Here is a 20,901-nt window from a genome sequence, read left to right on the forward strand (position 1 = left end):
TGGACAAAACTAATGTGGCATTAATGTTAGCTGCAGCCTGGCAAAACCAACCCCTTCCCCCAGGAGCTACAAGTTTCTGTCCCTTTCAGTGAGTGTGCTGAGAAATTATAGCAGCCTCTGTGTTTTCTTGATCAAGACCCAAGCCAGAATACACAGAATTTCTTCTGAAATTAAATGAAAAAGAATACCAGCATTGAATGATTCCATAGACAAAGCAAAAAACCTAGGAGATGGTACTGCAGGGTACAGGGTCAGAGCCTCTACAAGTATAAATCACCAAAAGTGTTTGTATCATTATGCCTGACTAAAAATTCCCCCATTCTGCTACTGTAAAGTTTGGTTTGATTTAAGCACTTCTGTCTCAACTTGATATTTTGCATTTGCCTCATTCTGTACTAATTGAAGGCTGTGGCAATGCTTTCACTGAACTTGAAAAAAACAAAACCAAACATACAGAGCCTCTGAACACATCTTAGGAACCTTTTGAACCTTTTTGTCATTGTTCTTTGAGGCCAGGAAAAACAGCTAATTTAAAAAAAAAATCATAATTTAGAAATTCCCAAAGTTCTAGAAGAAAGGTTTAAAATGTCAGGACTACTTATTTTGTCCTCAGGGCTGGTTGGGCTACAGCATGAGCACTGTGTTCGATTCCGGGTGCCACAGTTTAGGAAAGACATTGAGGTCCTGGAGGATGTGCAGAGCAGGTATATAACACTGTGCTTACCTGTGAGATAAATCGTTACCATGCTACAGGTTTTGACAACATGGCTTCACTTGCTTGTTAGGAGCCATCCACAACAAATATCTGACTCATAGAGGCCACCTCTGGTGTTTATATTACTTTATTTGTATCAGCCCAGAAGTAAAAACAAGGATAATTTACTGAAATCAGACTCTGTCCAAAATTATACACCACAGAAGACACAACCACCAAACATCCATAATGAAATACTTTCACAGAGCTTTTATAGCCTGAGGGAAGTTTTACAATCAAAACCAACCACACAAAGAGACACCCCAAAAAAAAAAAAGAAAAAAAAAAGTATTCCCATAAAAATCACTTCAAACCACGTATTCTGCTTGTAGTAATTAGCAAACCAGAAAAGGAAGTAAGCTCTGTGACCCCACCGCTTTTTGCTGCAGACCACCACATGTACAGGGAAGGTTTCTGCAACCTGATGGGCTGCCCCACGGCACGCAAGAATTGTCATTAAACAAATCTGCAGTTAATACTGCAGCAGTAACTACTGCAGCACCAGAGGCATCAAAGGCCAAGCCAAAACTGCAGAAGCGGTAAAAGATGACCTAGGATGGTAGGGATTGGAAGAGACCTCTGGAGATCACCTTTTTGAAATCCCCTTCTCAAGCAGGCTCGTCTAGATCAGGTTGCCCAGAAATCCATCCAGGTAGGTTTCGAATGTCTCCAGAGAAGGAGACTCCACAATCTCTCTCAGCAGCTTGTTCTAGTCCTCTGTCACCCTCAAAGGAAAGACTTTCCTCCTTAAGTTCAAGTGAAGGCTCCTGTGTTCTACTTTGTACATGTTGTCCCTTGTCCTGTCACTGGCTACCACTCAGAAGAGCCCTGCCCCATCCTCATGACTCCCACCCTTCAGATATTTATATGCATTTATAAGATTTCCTCTGAGTCTTCTCTTTCCCAGGCTAAAGAACATCCGGTCTCAGCCTCTTCTGGGTGGAGAGATACTCCGGTCCCCTCATCATCCTCATGGCCCTCCATTGGACTCTCTTCAGTAGTTTCCTGTCCTTGAACTGGGAAGCACAGAACTGGACACCATTTTCTGCCTAAGAAGGTGGTCGTAAGATCACCTTGCTATCCATCCTCACAGTGCCGCAGGCTCCCTCCTTCCACTGGCTGCAGCATAGACACCTTCTCAGATCACATCCTGCATGGCCAGTGGACCACAAAGCCACTGACTCTTTCTGGACAGCAGCGCTTCAAAAAAACCACCCAGACTCTGTAATACAAAACACTCTGCTCAAGGTACTTGCCCAACCCACGTCACAAGAAATACTTTTGTAATGAATGTTGCTGTGAATGAGGGAATTTGTTGTTTCACTCAGCACTTCCTTTAAGTTTACCTTGCAAACAGGGGCAAATTGTTTCTTCTTTTTTTTTTTTTTTTAAGCAGAGAAGTTGTTAATATTAAAAACAAATCTGAATCTCCTACTGAGACAAACTTGTATTTTCTTTATTTTATTTAAACAGGAGCATCTTGTGAACCAAGACAAACATGTGAGGCTTGGTTCACGACCAGCAAAAACACATATTCGAAATATCAGCGTACCTCAAGCAACCCTAACTTCTGCTACTGGTCTCCAAGTATTTGCACAGGACTTCAGCTTGATTCTATTATATTGTTTAACTGACCAATGGGAACATCCCAATGCAAAGCCATGCAACCCAAGGAGAAAAACTGCCCCTGCAAGAGAAATCTAATGCACTTTCTGTATCCTCATCTCCTACATGTGGCTGCATTTTTGTGATTTTAAGAGGAAGAGCTTTCCAGAGGGGGGTGACTTGGGAAAATCCATGCATCTTGAAAAATTTGGAAATAAAAGGAATGTGGATTTTTTTCAAGAATCAGTTTCTTAGGGGAAAAAAACAAACAAACAAGCAACAAACAAACAAAAACAACAACAGACATGATAAGTGAATTTCACCTCGTAGGAGAACCTCAGAACTATACAATGTTCCTTTCAGACAAAGACTGAGAATCCTGCATAGCATCTGCATGCAATTAAATGCTGTCTTAGTGGCTTCACTTCAGAAGGATCATCTGAAATCAGACTCCTTGATTCCCTGGCCATGCTAAATTATCTCATCTGCAGTTCTGCTGCGTGGTCAGGACAAGAGCAACCTTTGTCAGAGAGCAAGCAGCGTTCTCTAAGCATATCGCAAAGTTCCTCCTCACATGGATCTTACTTGTTGGGAAGGTTTTAACATTTTCCTAAAGTAATGAGGGATATGGAAACCGAACTTACAGAAATATCCCTTTAAGGCTACTTCTGAATATGTCAAGGCATAAATGATGGATTGCAGCCATGCAGGTATGCCAATAAAGATGCCCTATGCCCATCCTACAGAGGTTCTTCATGCAAACAATGCAAAAGCCACAACATGCTTCTATAAATATCCAATTAGATCATGTAAGGGAGAAAAAGTGTCCCTTCCAAGTGATTAATTTTACCATCTCAGCAATTTCTAGTTAGCAAACTATCTGTGGCAGAAAATATATTGGCCTATGAGACCAGACAGCACCTTACACATTTTTGTAATAACTCTTCTTATAAATAATAATGAACTGTAATTGCTTAGCTTTGTTTTCCCATCTAAAATATATATGAAAAACCCAAACAAAAAACATAGGGCTAAGTGCAAGTCTAATTGTCATGGTGGTGGTGATGGGTGCGCCACACTCTTTGAGATAAGAGCATATGCAACAGCCACAACAAAACCAAACACTATTAAGACCTTCCTAAGAGGAGAAGCTGGAGATCATATCATAATGAGAACACTCCTACAAGGACAAAGGCATTGAGGGTAGTGAGCATGCAGGGGATTCACAGCTAAAACAGGAGACAGATATAGAATAGACTAGACTAGACTAGACTAGAATTAACCAGGTTGGAAGAGACCTTCGAGATCATCATGTCCAACCTATCACCCGACACCACCTAATCAACTAAACCATACAACCAAGCATCCTGTCAAGCCTCGCCCTGAACACCCCCAGCGACGGCGACCCCACCACCTCCTCAGGCAGCCCGTTCCAGTGGGCAATCACTCTCTCTGTGTAAAACTTCCTCCTAACCTCCAGCCTAAACCTCCCCTGACGCAGCCTGAGACTGTGTCCTCTTGTTCTGGTACTGGTTGCCTGGGAGAAGAGACCAACCTCCGCCTCACTACAACCCCCCTTCAGGTAGTTGTAGAGAGCAATAAGGTCACCCCTGAGTCTCCTCTTCTCCAGACTAAGCAACCCCAGCTCCCTCAATCTCTCCTCATAGGGCTTGTGCTCCAAGCCCCTCACCAACCTTGTTGCCCTTTTCTGGACACGCTCCAGCAAGTCAACATCCTTCCTAAACTGAGGGGCCCAGAACTGGACACAGTACTCGAGGTGCGGCCTAACCAGTGCAGTGTACAGGGGCAGAATGACCTCCCTGCTCCTGCTGGCCACACTGTTCCTGATGCAGGCCAGGATGTTATCCTCTGCTCTCCCAGATTTGCAGCCTGTGGTTTTTGCCTTGGGTCCTGTGCCACGTGTGGTGAATGGCAAGTCCTCTCTGCTTTGGAGAGTGTTTGTGCTGCAGCGGATAGCACATCATAAGGACAGATAAGCTAAATTTCAGACAGGAGCAGTGAAAGTTGCACCAACAGCGGAGGTATCCACAGCATGTCTTGCCTAGAGCCAGACTGATTTCAGAAGCCAAGATAACCATTTGAGAGACCTGCAGCTGTTTAGCTCGGAGAAAGACAGAAAGGAGAGCTCATCAATGCTTATTAATATCTAAAAGGCAGGTGTCAAGAGGGTGGGGCCATATTCGTTTCAGTGGTGTTGAGTGACAGGACAAGAAGCAAAAGTGATGCCCAGGAAGTTCCAGCTAAAGATGAAAAACTTTGAGGGTGCCAGAGCCCTGAAGCAGGCTGCCCAGAGAGATAGTGGAGTTGTCTTCTCTGGAGAGATTCCAAACCTGCCTGGACATTGTGATCCTGGGCAACCTGCTCTGGGCAGCCGTGCTTTAGCAAAGGAGTTGGACTAACTGATTTCTAGAGGTCCCTTCCGGCTTTCACCATTCTGTGATTCAGTGCCTTCACATCTGCTTGCTCAGAACTAATTCAATGCTCCAACAGCATAATGTCACAGCTTGCAAACCTTAATTATAAAAGACTGTAAAACTTAAAAATATAAAAGACTACAGCCTACAGCCAAGATCTGAGAACACTGAACAGGAGGTGCATTTTCTGCTCAACAGTTTCACAGAACTGATTTTATTGTTTTTCAGATGTCAGTATCTGCATCTGAAAACAAAACAAAAAGTTCCTAAATTCTATTTTCCACTTAAACACAGTGAAGTTGGCCTAAATAAAATTCCCTTCCAACCCAAACAATTCTATGAAGATTCCTCACTCATCCTAGGTGATCCTGCTTTTCGTGGGAGGGTTGGACTCAATGATGTCTGGAGGTCCCTTCCAACCTCTAACATTCTGTGATTGTGTGATCTCAACACTTTGATATGCATTAGGACCAGTTACTGTCAGAAGGGACAGTACTGCCCCCATTTAAACAAAACTGGTTTAGAGTTAGCATTATCCAACATCAACTTTGTGACTTTGCACAACGTTCTTCTACTGGAGCCACTTGCCAGCAATAACCTATATGTTGCTGTGCCATTAATGGCAACTTGGAGGTTTCAGCTGGGAGACAAACTGTCAACCAACCACTAACTGGTTTTTATGATGTGACTCATAGGCTAGTAATTTCCCAGAATTTAATCACAGGTCACCCAAAAAAAGATCAATTAAAGAACAGGCTCAGAATTTGTTAGAGCCCTGTCTGGGACAGGGGAAGGCAATGACCTCAGCAGCTTTGCCACAGAATTTTATAAATGAACAAAGAAAGGATTTAAAAGGTAAGTCAAATGAATCCTGTGTTTCCTTGCAGACCCATGCATTGTTTTTCCAAAGTAGTAAGGTTTTCAAATTAAGTAAAAGCCACAGGATTGTGTGTTTCAGCTCCTGTTTATTTTACAACTTCATTTACATGTGACTATTGTGTGTGACTGCATCAGCTCTGTTAATTTTTTGTTTTATCTTCTTTTATATCTGTCTCAATGAAAAAGGTGGGGGGGGGGGAAAATTGAGAGTAGGGGTAAATTCCTTTTCATTCTTGTGCAAACCATCACATCTCATCATCAAAACACACAGTACAGAATTCCTCCTTTTTCAGCCCCCAAAATCATCATTATCAAAATGGTACTAATAGCTTTTCACAGAAAGAAAGATAAAATGTTATTTGGGCCACAAAATGCTACGATTTCCCTTTTCTCTTCATTTCTCCCCAACTTAACACAATGAAATATGGAAGTGTTATTCCCCTTCCTGCTTTCCCCCATAGACATTTTTCAAAACCTGAATGCAAATCACAATCAAATGCTGAATTCTCTAAAAAAGGTTTGACTCAAATTTGCCTAATCTCATCAGTTTTACTCCATTAATGCAGTTATTCTGCGCAGATTTATAAACTGAACCCAGAGTCCTGCACAACTATGTGCAAATCCTCATTATTCCCTGCCTTTCTGGGGTTTGTTTTCATCAAAGTTCTTCTTCACTGAGAGCTCCCAGGAAAAAAAAAAAATAAATAAATTTATTTTCCCAGCCAAGTGAAGTGAAACAAGATTATACCTAAACAGTCTGAAGAAGTAGGATTTTTTGGAGATCTACTAAGCCCTGTTATGATTATCTCAAATATTATTTAAATATGAAAATGACTAAATGCATCACTTAGGTTTTCCTTACAATAAAAATCAGCCCCAGACCAAGCCATGCATGTTACATGCTAAAACATGAAGAAAGAATAAAAGAAGGAGCTTTGTTGACACAGATACTCTCTAAGAAAGTACAGGAACAGTCAAGTTGGTGTTTTGCACCTAAATGAATATGTTTTCTTCATTTCTTCAACCCAAAATGTATTGAATTATTAAGACACTGTCTTTGTACTGACTTTGATGAGGAGGATGATGAACACTTCATGAGGAAAAATGGAAAACAAGGACATGGGACAGTGGACTGGGAAGAAACCACAGAATCACAGAAACATTCAGGTTGGAAAGGCCCTCAGGATCACCAAGTCCAACCAATAACCCTGCTCTACAAGATTCACCCCTAAACCATATCCTCAAGCACCACATCCAAAAACCTTTAAATACATCCAGGGTTGGTGACTCAACAACCTCCCTGGGCAGCCCATTGCAATGCCTGACCACTCTTTCCATGAAGAGACCACAGATCTGTGTAGCTGCTGCTACTAATTTACAAGCTTATTTACTATGATTCACTTCCCTGGATGAGTGCAGGGACTACTCAGATGTTATGAGGACATTGGGTTGACCTGATGGGAAGCAGGTCCATGGAGAAGAACCTGAGAGTGCTGGTGAATAACAAGCTCACCACGAGGCAGCAATGTGGCTCTCATGGCCAAAAAGTCCAATGGTATCCAAGAGTGCCTTAGGAACAGTATGGCCAGCAAGTCAAGGGAGGCTCTCCACCCCACCTCCACTCTTCACTAGGGAGGCCATATCTGGAGTACAGTGTCCTGTTCTGAGATCCCCAGTTCAAGAGAGACAAGAAAGAGAGAATTCAACAGAGGCTACAAAGATGCTGAGGGAACTGGAGCATCTCTCTGGCAAGGAAAGACTGAGACACCTAGGGCTGTTTAGCCTGGAGAAGACCAGACCAAGTAGGGATCTTCTCAGTGCTTACCAATATCAAAAGGGTGGTGGTCAAGAGGATGGGGACAGACTCTTTTGTGTGGTACCCAGGGACAGGACAAGTGGCAATGGGTACAAACTGGAACATGACAAGTTACACCTAAACATGAGGAAAAATTCTTTCCTGTGAGGACACTGGAGCACTGGAACAGACTGCCCAGAGAGTTTGTGGAGTTTTCTTCTCTGAAGAGATTCCAAACCAATGAGGGCATTGTGATCCTGGGCAACCTGCTCTGGGTGACCCTGCTTTAGCAGGAGGGTTGGACTACGTGATTTTGAGAGGTGCCTTCCAATCCCCACAGATTCTGTGATACTGGCGTAGCTCTGACAAGAATAATCACATGTTAAAGGAGAGGGATACGGAGAAGAGGAGGGGCAAAAAGGCTCTGTCAGCCAAGCACATTTGGGATACAGAATCAGGTCCCTGCTCTGAATTAGAACAGGATGTTAACAAATCTGCTTCAAGGGGAGGAATGCATTTTAGAGTGCTCCACTTCATCCGGAGGCAGAGCAGATGCATGTGAGTAATGAGAAACTGCACACCTACCTCTGCATCTGCGCCAACAGCTTCAATTTGAAGCGTTCACAGTTCCCCCTAAATTACATTAAGACAGAGTTTAAATGTTAATTATGGAGCATGTGCATATTATTTTTCTGCTTCCTCCTTTCCGTAGGTAGCGGGAATGCTTTTGCACGCCTTTTGGTTGGTTTCTTATGGGCTTACTTGGTTTCCTAATATAATGCAGGGCACTTCCTGCACTGCTTACAGAAGCAAATTTCCCACTGCCAAGTAGGAGTTTTCGCTGAGTAAGGTCAGCAGATTCTGTCCCAGGGGAGTGAACTGATCTTCAGGCTTATCTATCCTAAAGATCCAGCAGAAAGCAAACCAGATATAATTCTTGTTTAAAATTTCCTACTATATCGTGCCCTCCTCAGCCACATCATCCAACACAAACAAGAAGGAAATGTTCTGCTGCAATAATCCTTTCAATTAAGGCTCCCATTGCAGTGCAACAGCTGCTCACTACAATACATCTTTGTCATGGAACTATTTATTTCCCAGAAAACATCTCTTTAGCTGGTAGGACAGATGCAATAAACCAGATCCACGGAAGTAGCAGAATCAAAGCAGCAAGCAAAATGCGACCAGCTAGACTTCCCTGCACTGAAAAAGAGGTGTTTCTATGAGTGCAGAATTGATTCTTTTGTGGTGACAACAAAGCCCACTTAATTTCTGGGGTCTCTCAACATAATTTCAATGAGCCTAAGACCTCACAGATCCATCATTAAAAACATTCAAGACCTTCTCTTCTCCTGCTGATCAGTGGCGTTCACATGAGCCCTTAAAAGCCTTTTGGAACATCCACATGATAAATATTTGATGTCCAGGCTCTTCCTTAATGACAGTCAGGTGCTGCTGTTGGCATGTAAACTTTGTTGATGCAGCACCTTGTTACTGCATCCTATTCCACACACACGTGTTCACACCTCCCCAGCCCTGAGCAGCCTGATGATTGCTGCTTATTTATTTTACTAACGAGTCCAACCCACATTAACTGTCATGGGAATACAAACAGTAGTGACAAAAAGCATCAGCATGAATAATTTAATCCAAGCTCTGTGAGTGCCTGTAAATCAGCAGTTTTCTTGCTGTAAACTCAGTCCCTGTGATTTCAGCTCTGGACAGCTTGACTGTGTTTCAGACAACAGTGATAGCAAGAGGAAAGGACAACCTTCTTCCACCTCCATGTTTCCAGTGATTTGAAAACTCTCTTTGTCAATTGCCAAACAGGGAAATTCAGAGGAGCACTTTTAGGTCAGGAGCTGGATACATGATAAGGTCCTAGAGGAGAGAGACACTAAGAACCAAGGCCAGCACTATTTTCAGGCATGAGGTCCAAACTGAGCACTCAGTCTTTGCCCATAAAGGTACCAGATCAATACAATCTACACAGAAATTTGTCCTGCTGTGGTTGAAGATGCCAAGGCCTGTATCAATGCAGGAGAAGGATGTGAGACGAGGAGGAGGAAGACGGGAGAGGAGAGAGCTCACTTTTGAATGTTTCTTCAGACATCATCTAGTTGACTGAAGTCCTGTGTGGTACATTCAGGCCAAGTCTTACTCTAGTGTGATCACATTCAAACAAGACACCAACAGCAGTACAGTAAATGGGAACACTTGCACTGCATGTTCAAAACTGTGCTTTTATTGCAATTTCTCTCACCTACAGGTTGTTCATAACAATAAAAATGCATTGCTCAAGAGTTTACTGGCTTGGCCTCCTCCTTCTCTATGACAGCATAATGAAATACAGTTGTTTAACACGTGGTGGCATTAGAAATGACAGTAGGGAGGCCCAAAACATGCTTTATGTTCTTCCTACTCTTTTCCAAATCTAAAGATAATGCTCTAAAATACCCCCTGCTCTAGCATAAATGAACTGACTTTTGAACTCTTCAACACAATTCTGATGACCACAGTAACGCTCCAAAGTCTTCCAACACTGTCCATCACCTTAATCCAATCATCAGAAAGTTTCAAGCCTGAGACTAATAACTGAAACTGTTGTAACTTAATCCACTAACTCTCCCCAAAACACTCACCACATGGACAAAAACATCTAATTGGTACCTTTTATGCACAAGTTTGCTGGACACAGGCAAAGCATTTGGTTAACATGTTTGGAAGCATCAGCAGGGTCACCAATTGGCTTTCCACCACAACAGGTGATCAAAGGATATATTCTGGTTCCTCAAAGGTTCATATTTGACTTTAAAATGAGAAGGGCCTTTATGTTCACTGCTTCCATTAGAAGCTGACACCTAGGAAGCTCCTAAGCTATGGTCCACCATGAGGACAGATTGAAATAATTGAGGCTGTCAGCCTAGAGAAGAGAAGGTTCCAAGGAGACCTTATATGTATTCTATGTAAATTATAGCTACATTTCATTATCTGAAGGGAACCTACAGTCTCTAGCTGTCTCACAGACCTCACAGTCTCTAGCTGATGTACCAGCATCCTCATTTAACCCAAACAGCCTTTCTCCTTCATGAATATCACAGATTCACAGATTACGTTGGGTTGGAAGGGACCTCCAAAGGTCATCTTGTCCAACCACCCTGCAGTCAGCAGGGACACCTCCAACTGCCCAGGGCCACACCAAAGCTCATCTTGGATGTCTCTAGAGATGGGTCCTCAACCACATCCCTGAGCAACCTGTTCCAGTATTTTACCACTCTCACTATAAAGAACTTCCTCATTATGTCCAGCCTAAATCTTCTCTGCTCCAGTTTCAAACCACTGCCCCTCATCCTACCACTACAACTCCTTCTGAACAGCCCTTCCCCAGCCTTCCCGTAGGTTCCCTTCAGATAATGAAATGTAGCTATAAGGTCTCTTTGGAACCTTCTCTTCTCCAGGCTGACAGCCTCAATTCTTTCAACCTGTCCTCATAAGAAGAGGTGTTCCAGCCCTCATCTTGGTGGCCCTCCTCTAGACCCACTCCAGCAGGTCCGTGTATCCAAAACAGCAATTTCCTTTTGCAGATTGAAAAACTAGAAAGATATAAGATATATCTTTTATATCTATATATATCTATATCTATCTATCTATATCTATATATAGATATAAATAGATATAAAAGATATATATAAGATATATGAGATGTTACTTCTTTCTCTTTTACATCTCTTTTACATCTTAACATCTTTCTTTCCTTCAGTGGCCACAGCCCTTCTCTGCTCTCTGAGTCCACCTAGCACAAACAAGTTTTGGAAAAGCCATTTTCATTTAATCTCTTTTTTTTTATTATTCCAGTTGCTTCAGATATTTATTTATTGTTCTTACCAAATGTGTTCCAAAATTTGGAAAACAGAAGCTCACTCGAGTTTATATGTAAGATCATTTCCCCCTTTTCTTCAGATTTGAGCTAATATTTTTATTCTTCAATCTAGGGTATCACACTCATTTTCAGGAGGGAAATTATTCAGACTTTAAACTTAATCATGTAAAGTTCTTTAAAGTTTCCCTCACATGATAGTTTTCCTTTTTCCAACCTCCTTCTCAGCAGGCACTTTTGCCTTCTCTGTGTTAAATGCTGTTGCCCTTATTCAATACTGAAGCTACACACTCCTGTATAAAGTTTTGTCCATACCTAGGTCATATTTAATTCCTAGTCCATCCCTCTTGTATTACCAGCCAGGCTTTTTATTCTTTTATATTCAGACATCTAAATGCATTCTTATTCCTTCTTTCAGCTTCTTTTGCAGCACTTAACTCAGCTTGACTTCTGGCAAATTCTATTTCAACCAAACACTTCCTGACCTCTAAGACAGCGTCCTTATAGATTATTCCCATTTTGCTCCTTCCTTGCAAGCTCTCTGTTTATTCTTAATCTTCTTTGTGGGAGTGGCTGGTCAGGAGGTTAGGTCTGGAGTTCACCCCTAAAAGCCGCCAGTGCTCCAAACACAAGTTCTAGAAAGGTTGCTGCATTTTTAAGTAGCAAAAGTCACCACATCCAAATGCTTGAGCTCTTCAGTCACTATCTAGTTTCCCTAAACTTACTTTGCACTTAAGGTTAAGTAAACCTTAAAGACTATTTTTTTGTTAACTTTGGATCACAAGAATAGTGATGACCAACTTTCTCTGACGTCTTCAGTCTCTCCAAAACCAACTTTAAAATAACACTGTTTCTTCACAAGTCAATAATTGTTTGAGAAGCTGCTTGTACTAGGGGAAGATTTGGCAGTAGAGTAGCGCCACTCATCCTCTCATTGACAGCACTCCACAACAATTCCATGTTGATTTTCTTTTCCACTATTATCTGAATCCCTTCCTGCAATGTAATTTTGACTTATAAACAATTCTACTGTAGATGTAGATTCAACAATATCCCTTCTATCTCTCTACAATCTGCTTACTGATTTACACAGCTGAGAAGCTGTACTGCTGCAGTAATTTTTATTTATATTTTATCTCTATATTGTACAGCTTTGGATGGAGCTTATTCAAGACATCTCAGCAGAACTGGCACAACAAAACTTTTCTACCCTAAGGGCTGGGTCATTCCTAGAATCAGAATGGGTTTGGTAGGAAAAGATCTCGAAGATCATTGAGTCTCATCATTAACCCAGCACTGCCAAGTCACCATTAAACCACGTCCCTCAGCGCCACACCTGCACATCTTTTAAATGGGGAGAATGGGGCATAAGGAAAGGGCCTCACTGGGGTACAGTCCCATGCTTGCTGCTGTACTGCAGTCTGGGAAGCAGATGGAAGGCAAGTGCTGCATCTCACACTACCACCCTCCTAGGATGCCAGCCCAGCTGAAGCTCTGTCACAGCTAGTGGAGAGCAGACAAGAGCTCAAGGAAACTGCCTAACCCTACTTCTAAAATACAGCCTGAAAAAATAAGCTTCAATATTTACAACCAATAATCAAATACCATTTTGAGCTTTTACCACCAAGACTCCTCTGCACTTAGCACTGTATTTCAAACACAAGGATGCTAGTTGAGAGGTATGCAAATAACACACAGAACACTATGTCAATGAAAAAAACCCAAAAATTATGCATCCCTGCTCCTCAAAACCAACACAGAAAGAACTGTGAGACTTTTCAATTGTTTATGTATGACAGAATCACGTAGTGGTGGGCATTGAGGGGACTTCTGGAGATCATGTAGTCCAACCGCCCTGTTTAATGCAGAGTCATCCAGGGAACACTGACCAGGATCACAACATCCAGTCAGGAACAAGATTGACCCAATGCTTTGAAATGCACTTGTCAATCTCATCCAACAGGCTACTACATGACAGTAAAAGGGGTTGCTTAAACTGGAGAAGAGGAGGCTCAGGGCAGACCTTATTGCTGTCTACAACTACCCGAAGGGAGGTTGTAGCCAGGTGGGGGCTGGTCTCTTCTCCCAAGCAACCAGAACCAGTAAAAGAGGACACGGTCTCAAGCTGCACCAGGGGAGGTTTAGGCTGGATGTTAGGAGGAAGTTCTTCATAGAAAGAGTGATTGGCCATTGGAATGTGCTGCCTGGGGAGCTGGTGGAGTCACCATCACTGGAGGTGTTTACGAAGAGACTGGATGGGGTGCTTGGTGCCACGGTTTAGTTGATTAGATAATGTTGGATGATAGCTTGGACTCAATGATCTCAAAGGTCTCTTCCAACCTGGTTAATTCTATTCTATTCTATTCTATTCTATTCGGTCATCTGTGATTGCACCCTCACTGTAAATTCCACCATGGAGATCACAAACTTTAAGTTTTGATGTTGTTATCCAGCCATTTCTGTTCGTTTCCAGGAAGCCACATAACTGTTTTCATATTTTAACTTGTACAAGTTTGATTGGTATGTGATATATAGATACTTTAATGTCTGATGTAGATAGGTTATTTGTCATCTTAAGGCAGTTGCAAAAAGTCAGGATGAGAGTGATGTTTAAATAAGTGCCTAAAACTGAAGAGTGAGGCATAAATAAGTGCCAACCATATTTGTTGGATTAAAAATCTTTAGTTCTCAAAAGTAACAACAAATCCAGAACTGTTGCACAGGCTATGATAGAATGGCTTTGCAGGGGGTTCCAAAAATTCATTTTTCACCCAGACAATGTCAGTATTCCAGATGAAATAATGCCATAAATAAGATCTGCCAGTACCACTATCAGACAGCCCTGCTGCACCTTGGGGCAAGAGTGGCATCGTGGTTGGAACTCCTTCATCACCAAAGCAAATATATAGTCAAATTACAGCACTGAGGAATTTATAGAAGGTATTAGAAGTGAGCTCATTTAGTGAGGGGAAAATGCTCAGGACCTCACCTTCTACTACACAAAGGATTTTGCAGGTACTCTGTCCACCACACATCGTGGATAATGAAGCAATGAGCATCTTACCTTGCATCGTTGTTTTTGTGGGTTCTGCAAACAGAGGAATGAGCAGGAGGTAGATGAGGTAGACAAAGGAGAGCCCATTGTAACGGAAAGCACAGGCTGTCATGAGAGAAAAGAAAAAGAGCATATTGGTAGATCAGCCTGGGATAATCACACTCGATCACATGAGCGCACAGATTCACTGTGGTTGAAAAAGATCACCAAGTCCAACCATTATCTAACTCTACCAGGCCCACTGTTACACCGTATCCTTGAGCACCATGTCTAGATAGCTTTTAAACACATCCAGAGACAGCAATTCAACCAATTCAATAGCACATTTGAGTTTATTACTCATCTGCCCAACTGTTCACCACTTGATTAAGCCATTTCTATACAAGTCCTCAAGCTTAATTTTAAAGTAAATAACAAAATTAAATACACTTCTAAAGTATTTTTACAGTGGTATCTATTTTACAGTTCAGCAAAAGATGAATCCAATCTACAAAGACTTTGCCCAGAATGATGGATAACGTTGATTGTTACCTAAACTTTTTACTTTCCTCATTAAACTAATCCCCACCAAAAATATATATATGGAAATAAAAATCAATATTAATGGGCTCTCTTTAAGAAGTCACAAGTCCATTAAGCTACAATTAAAGATTATCAGTAAATAATGAAGAAAAATGGTGATGTACATGCATATTCCAAATTACAGCATGTCTGAAGTCACCAGCTGTCTTTTAAAACAGCAACAGCTGTAAATCGTAACACAGCTCTGTGAATTTTACCATCACCCATTTGGTCTTACAAAGTTCTTCAAGTGAAAACATTGTGAAGCACCAGTGAAAAAGGGCTGCACAGCAATTTGCAACTGGTGTCACACAAGTTTTTTCTCAAGAATGGAGCTACTCCAATGACTCTGTCTGATGCTTCCTGTTGCGTTTTCAAAACTTGGTGTATTTTCCTGAAAGTGTCCAAACCAAGGTTCATCTTTTCACAGGATCACAGGATGTTAGGGGTTGAAAGGGACCTTTGGAGATCATCGAGTCCAAACCCCCCTGCCAGAGCAGGACCACAGAATCTAGTGCCAGTCACACAGGAACACATCCAGATGGGTCTTGAAAGTCTCCAGAGAAGGAGACTCCACAACCTCTCTGGGAAGCCTGTTTCAGTGCTCTGCAATCCATACAGTAAAGAAATTCTTCCTCATGTTGAGGTGGAACTTCTCCTGTGCTGTAGTTTATATCCAATGCCCCTTGTCCTATCACAGGGCACAGTTGAGAGGAGCCTGAACCATCCCTCTTGACCCCCAGCCCTCAGATATTAATAAATATGTATTAAATCCCCTTTCAGTCTTCTCCTCTCCAGACTAAAAAGCCTCAGGTCCCTTGGCCTTTCCTCATAAGGCAGTGCTCTAGTCCCTTCATCATCATTGTAGCCTTCCATTTTCCATGAACATCACTCATGCTTGGTGCTAGAAGAGAAGTTTCTGGACTCCCAGGCAGAAAGGTTCAAAACCATGCAGCAGATGTTGAAATATTATAAGGCCTATCACATTCAACCATTCCCATGAGATAAGCCAACCACAGAAGAGTCAGGAGATGAATTAACCTCTACATTTATTTATACATGGAATGTAACTAGTATTATTGAGTTTTCCCAGCTACATCCAACCAGCTTGGGTTTGGAAGACAGATACAGCCTCAGTCACAAAATCACAGAATCACATAAAACATGCAATTGGAAGAGACCTCAAAGAACATCCCATCAAACCCTCAACCCAGCTCTGAAGGGTCAACACTAAACCATGTCCCTAAGTGCCAGGTCCACACACCACTTAAACACCTCCAGGGATGGTGACTCCACCACTGCCCTGGGCAGACCATTCCAATGTTTGAGAACCCTTTCAGTGAAGGAATCTTTCCTAATATCCACTCTGAACATCCCCTCGCAGAGCTTGAAACCTGTGTCTCGACAGCAAGGAGAAGAGGTTGGCCCATTCCTCACCCCAATCTCCCTTTAAGGACTTGTAGAGAGCAATGAGGTGTCCCTTCAGCCTCCTCTTCACCAGAGTGAACAACCCCCAGCTCCCCCCACAGGCAATGTGCTGCAGGCCCTTCATGAGCTTGCCAGAAACAGGTACTGCAGAAGACCACAAGTGTCTCCAGCCACCACTTCACGAAATTTTATGGAAATGAGTAGAAATGAATTTACAACACAAGCATCAAAATCAATCCAAACCATTGTATGAAGCCATGAATCTATGACTATTTAGAACTATTTGTATCAAGGCATTGTCCGGCAAACTAATAACTTTGGCTAGACTTAGCCTGGAAAAGCTATGTCTATTTAAGCAGTTGCAGAAGCACCTGCAACACGTTTCTCAGAATTAAATTAAAACCTCCAAAACTTAGCTGAAACGTTTTTAGTATTCCCTACTGTAATTATTTCACTATTTCCACATCATGTTTATCTCCATTTGACTCACACTTATTGCTGGAGATGAGTGTCTTACCAAGCTCATGTGCCAGAGCAAAGAGCCATGATTGACCCTATTTGTCTTCTTAGCAAGATAAAAGTTCAGAAAGCTGCTGCACCATATTTACATATTCACACTGCAACATTATTCATCAAATCTATGTATTCCTAAGTTCTGATACTCAAAACTACCTCAAGCAAGTTGCTGGGTATATAATCAGCTTTGGCTTGTCAAGGATACAACTAAAGATGATCCAAAACTCCAAACGAAAGCACCCTCTGGCCATTCACAAAGCACTCCTTCTGCAAAGGCAGCTGTACACAGATGTCCACCACAGGGGAAGGTGCCATTTCATGCCACTGGAAGTCCATCAACGGAAATGGCGCCTATACAAAAGAATTTCTTGGCAAAGCAGGTGGCAGAGAAATTTCTGGATATTTGGGTTATGTTTGTCAGGTTGCACTACCAAAATGTATCCAATTTTAGCATTTCAGGCTTGTTACCTCTTCCAAAATTGTCTAATCGATTAGTGAAATTAATTTGAGAGGAATTATTCTTGAACTATATTTACCTCCAAATTTACTGCTGTCTATTTCTAGACCTTAGGAGGCCATGTTCTCAACAGCTTTTTTTCTCCACAACTACATAAACTGAACAATTAAGAGAGATCCCTTCTCTGTACAAATCTTCCTTTACACATTTGCTACAGTGTACTGCAGAAATATAATAATATTTTCAAGGCATGTGGTAAAACTAAATACTTCCTAAGCTGAAAGTGTTCATTTTATTAGGATCCAGGAAACCCTTCAGTTGCTTAGTTTCAGAAATTTGCCTTAAAAGAACACAAAACAAGAAGCTTCAATAGGTAAATGCATTGAAAGCCCATATGCACTTTCTCTTCTTCAGTCTTTATATTTAATTCACATTTCTTACTGTGTTTTCTAACAGCCTTCAGGAACAAAGCTCCAGAAATGTGATTTTTCATCTCTGATTTTCTGTTACTCTCCAGAGTCCAATGGCAGCACTAATACACAATTGTGAGAAGACATAAAAATCACAGCTATTGATACACACCATATTAATATATTAGAACCACTTTGCTATTTTTACAACTGAATGAAGTATTTTAGGGCAACTTTTCTTGAGCGGCAAGAACATGCATCCAATTTTGGGCTCCCCAGCTCAAGAGAGGCAGGGATCTGCTGGAGAGAGTCCAAGAGGGCCATGAGGAGAGACTGAGAAACCTAGATCTGTTTAGCCTGGAGAAGACTGAAAGGGGATTTCATCAATGTCTAAAAATATCTGAGGGGTGACTATCAAGTGGAGGGAGCCAATCTCTTTTTGGTGATGCACAGTAATAAGACAAGGAACAACGGATACAAACTTGAACATAGAAGGTTTCAACACAACATGAGGGGAAACTTCTCTACTGTGAGGGTGACAGAGCACTGGAGCAGGCTGCCCAGAGAGGTTGTGGAGTCTCCTTCTCTGGAGACTTTCAAAACCCACCTGGATGCATTCCTGTGTGGCCTGCCTTAGGTGATCCTGCTTTGGCAATGGAGTTGGACTGGATGTTCTCTGGAGGTCCCTTCCAACCTCTAACATTCCGTGATTCTATGACATGATTAACTTCTGCACTGAGAAGTGATTATTTGAAATATTTCTAGTTTAATGCATAAAATGCTGCACTTTTTTCTGTGCTCAAAAATACTACCTTATAAAGACAAGATCAGAATGTCATCTAAAACAGTTTTATATATATACACATAAACACCACTGCAGTCATAAAGAAGTATGCAGTTCGAAAAGTAGCATGCAAATGTGCAGAATTTTCACAAAGGCCTGACAGGTCATTTACTTGTAGCAAAAAATTATAGATGTAGAATATTTCATCTTTCTGGCATCTAGCTATTTGTTCAAACAAATGACAAACTGCAGTCACAGAGAACCAATTTTTTTATTTGCTGTCATGTCAGTAAATGTATTCAGAATTCACTGATTTTTCTACATGTGTTTTATATATATATATATATAAATATAAATACACACATACATATGCACAAAGAAAAAGTCCCTAAAATCTGCTCATGTGAAACAGCCTGGAAATAAGAGAACAGAAATCAGCTCTGAATACTTACATCTTGCAACGAAGAAAGCATTTCAATGTATTTTTACAAGATTTGTTAGGTAATAATTACCTCACCCAGGTAAAGCTCAGGTAAGAAGACTAATTTCATCAAAATACAAAATCTTTCCCTTTATGCTACAATTGTATTTATTGCAAATTAGTCTTAATTAAAAGGAAGGAATCAGGGAAGTGACTGTCCCCCTGTACTTGGCACTGGTGAGGCCACACTTTGAGTACTGTGCTGAGTTTTCGACCTCCCACTACAAGGACATTCAGGTGCTGGAGCACATTCAGAGAAGGACAACAAAGCTGGGGAAGGGTCTGGAGAACAGGTCCAGTGCCAAGTACACGGGGAGAAGCACTGGCCCAAGTACTGCTGGCCACACTATTGCTGATCCAAGCCAAGATGCTGTTGACCTTCTTAACCTGAGCACACTGCTGGCTCATATTCAGCCAGCTGTTGACCAACATCCCCAGATCTTTCTCTGCTGGGCAGATTTCCAGCCACTCTTCCCCAAGCCTGGAGCATTGCCTTGGGTTGTTGTGACCCAAGTGCAGGACCCAGCATATGGCCTCATTGAACCTCATCCCACTGGCCTCATCCCATTGATTCAGCCTGTCCTGGTCCCTACTGACAGCAGTAACTCTCATTTCCTCTATGAGATGACCCAACACCTGTTCAGGTATGAGAAGGAGCAAACCTCACATCTCCTTTCCAGCTTCAGAACACAAGTGTAAATCTTACTAAACCTCTGTATCTCCCAGATTTAACCTCAAAGGGCCATGAGTGACCAAATACAGTAAAAATAAACAAATAGATAAAAAATTAAGTTTGCTTTCATAAAAATATTATGAATGTCTAAAGAACAAAGAGAAATTGTATTAATCCTATGAATTAGTTTTTAGCTCTTCCAGCACCTCTGCATTTTTCAAGTTTCTGTTGCAAGCATATTTCCCGCCCCAAGATTCTTCTTCAAAGTAACACAGAAAAAACTGCCTCTTGTTGTAAAATTAAATATGCTGTAAACAGCCTATTTTCAAGACTACAACTCTAAAAGTGGCCAAAAATGTCCCTCTTCAAGAACTATGCCTTCTAATCATGACAAGTACCTGAAGGGCATAGTGCACTTTAGATATCTTACTGCAATTCAGAAGAGGTTAACTCCTGGCACAGTTTTTTCTCTCTCTTACTTCTGAGTAATTCCACTTAAAATAATGATCTTGATAGATGAGATTAGAATTATACCCTATAAACCAGTTAAGTGAAATGTATGGAATCTTACTATCCTCTTAGAGCAAATTAATGCTTATAGCCTACAGCATGCAGTGGAGAACCACACAGAACTGTGTCAGCAATGGACAAGTTACCACCTGCATCAACCCATCCCATGCTCTTTCCACATTCAACAGCCCTGCTGATAACATCATGCTAACTAATACCACTCCCCACCCTGCTCTTCAGACAGCATTTCAACATGGTGCTGCTTCATGTGTGCTACACCCTGACAGAAAACCTTTCTTTTCTGCTGGGGAAAAACATGAATGCTTTGATAAATAGATAAATACTCTGCATTTGGGATGTGCCAGAACTTTTTCACTGGTCAACACTCATCAGGAGCGGTGACTGCTGGATAGTAAACACTTTCCACAGGATTATAGGTTGGGGGATTATTTTGCTTTGAATTTTTCTGCCTTTACTCTCTTTCTCAGAACTTGAGTTTCAGTGAGCTTTCTCTCCATCTGAAAATTATTTTAGTTTTGTGGCAAATTGTCTGAGTGCAAAGAGAAGACAAAACACATTGTTCATCTTGTTTGTTCAGCTCTTAAGGACAGTAGCTATGCTCCTCAGCTGTCTTTGACATGAAGAAAATGAAGACCTCAGGAAGAGACTTCATAATCTTAA

General features: G+C 41.6%; 1 protein-coding gene across 2 annotated transcripts in view; it reads right to left on the reverse strand.

Moving 5' to 3' along the window:
* The window catches only part of PIEZO2 (piezo type mechanosensitive ion channel component 2), a 338,300-nt gene that overhangs the window by 263,848 nt on the left and 53,551 nt on the right, over window positions 1-20,901 (reverse strand). For both annotated transcript variants that reach the window (XM_054164079.1, XM_054164078.1), the window contains exon 2: window positions 14,410-14,505. In XM_054164079.1, coding sequence (XP_054020054.1) covers window positions 14,410-14,505 — 96 coding nt within the window. The remainder of the gene's footprint in view (window positions 1-14,409; window positions 14,506-20,901) is intronic.

This window comes from Dryobates pubescens, chromosome 9 (genome assembly GCF_014839835.1).
Source record: "Dryobates pubescens isolate bDryPub1 chromosome 9, bDryPub1.pri, whole genome shotgun sequence".
Taxonomy (NCBI): Eukaryota; Metazoa; Chordata; class Aves; order Piciformes; family Picidae; genus Dryobates; species Dryobates pubescens.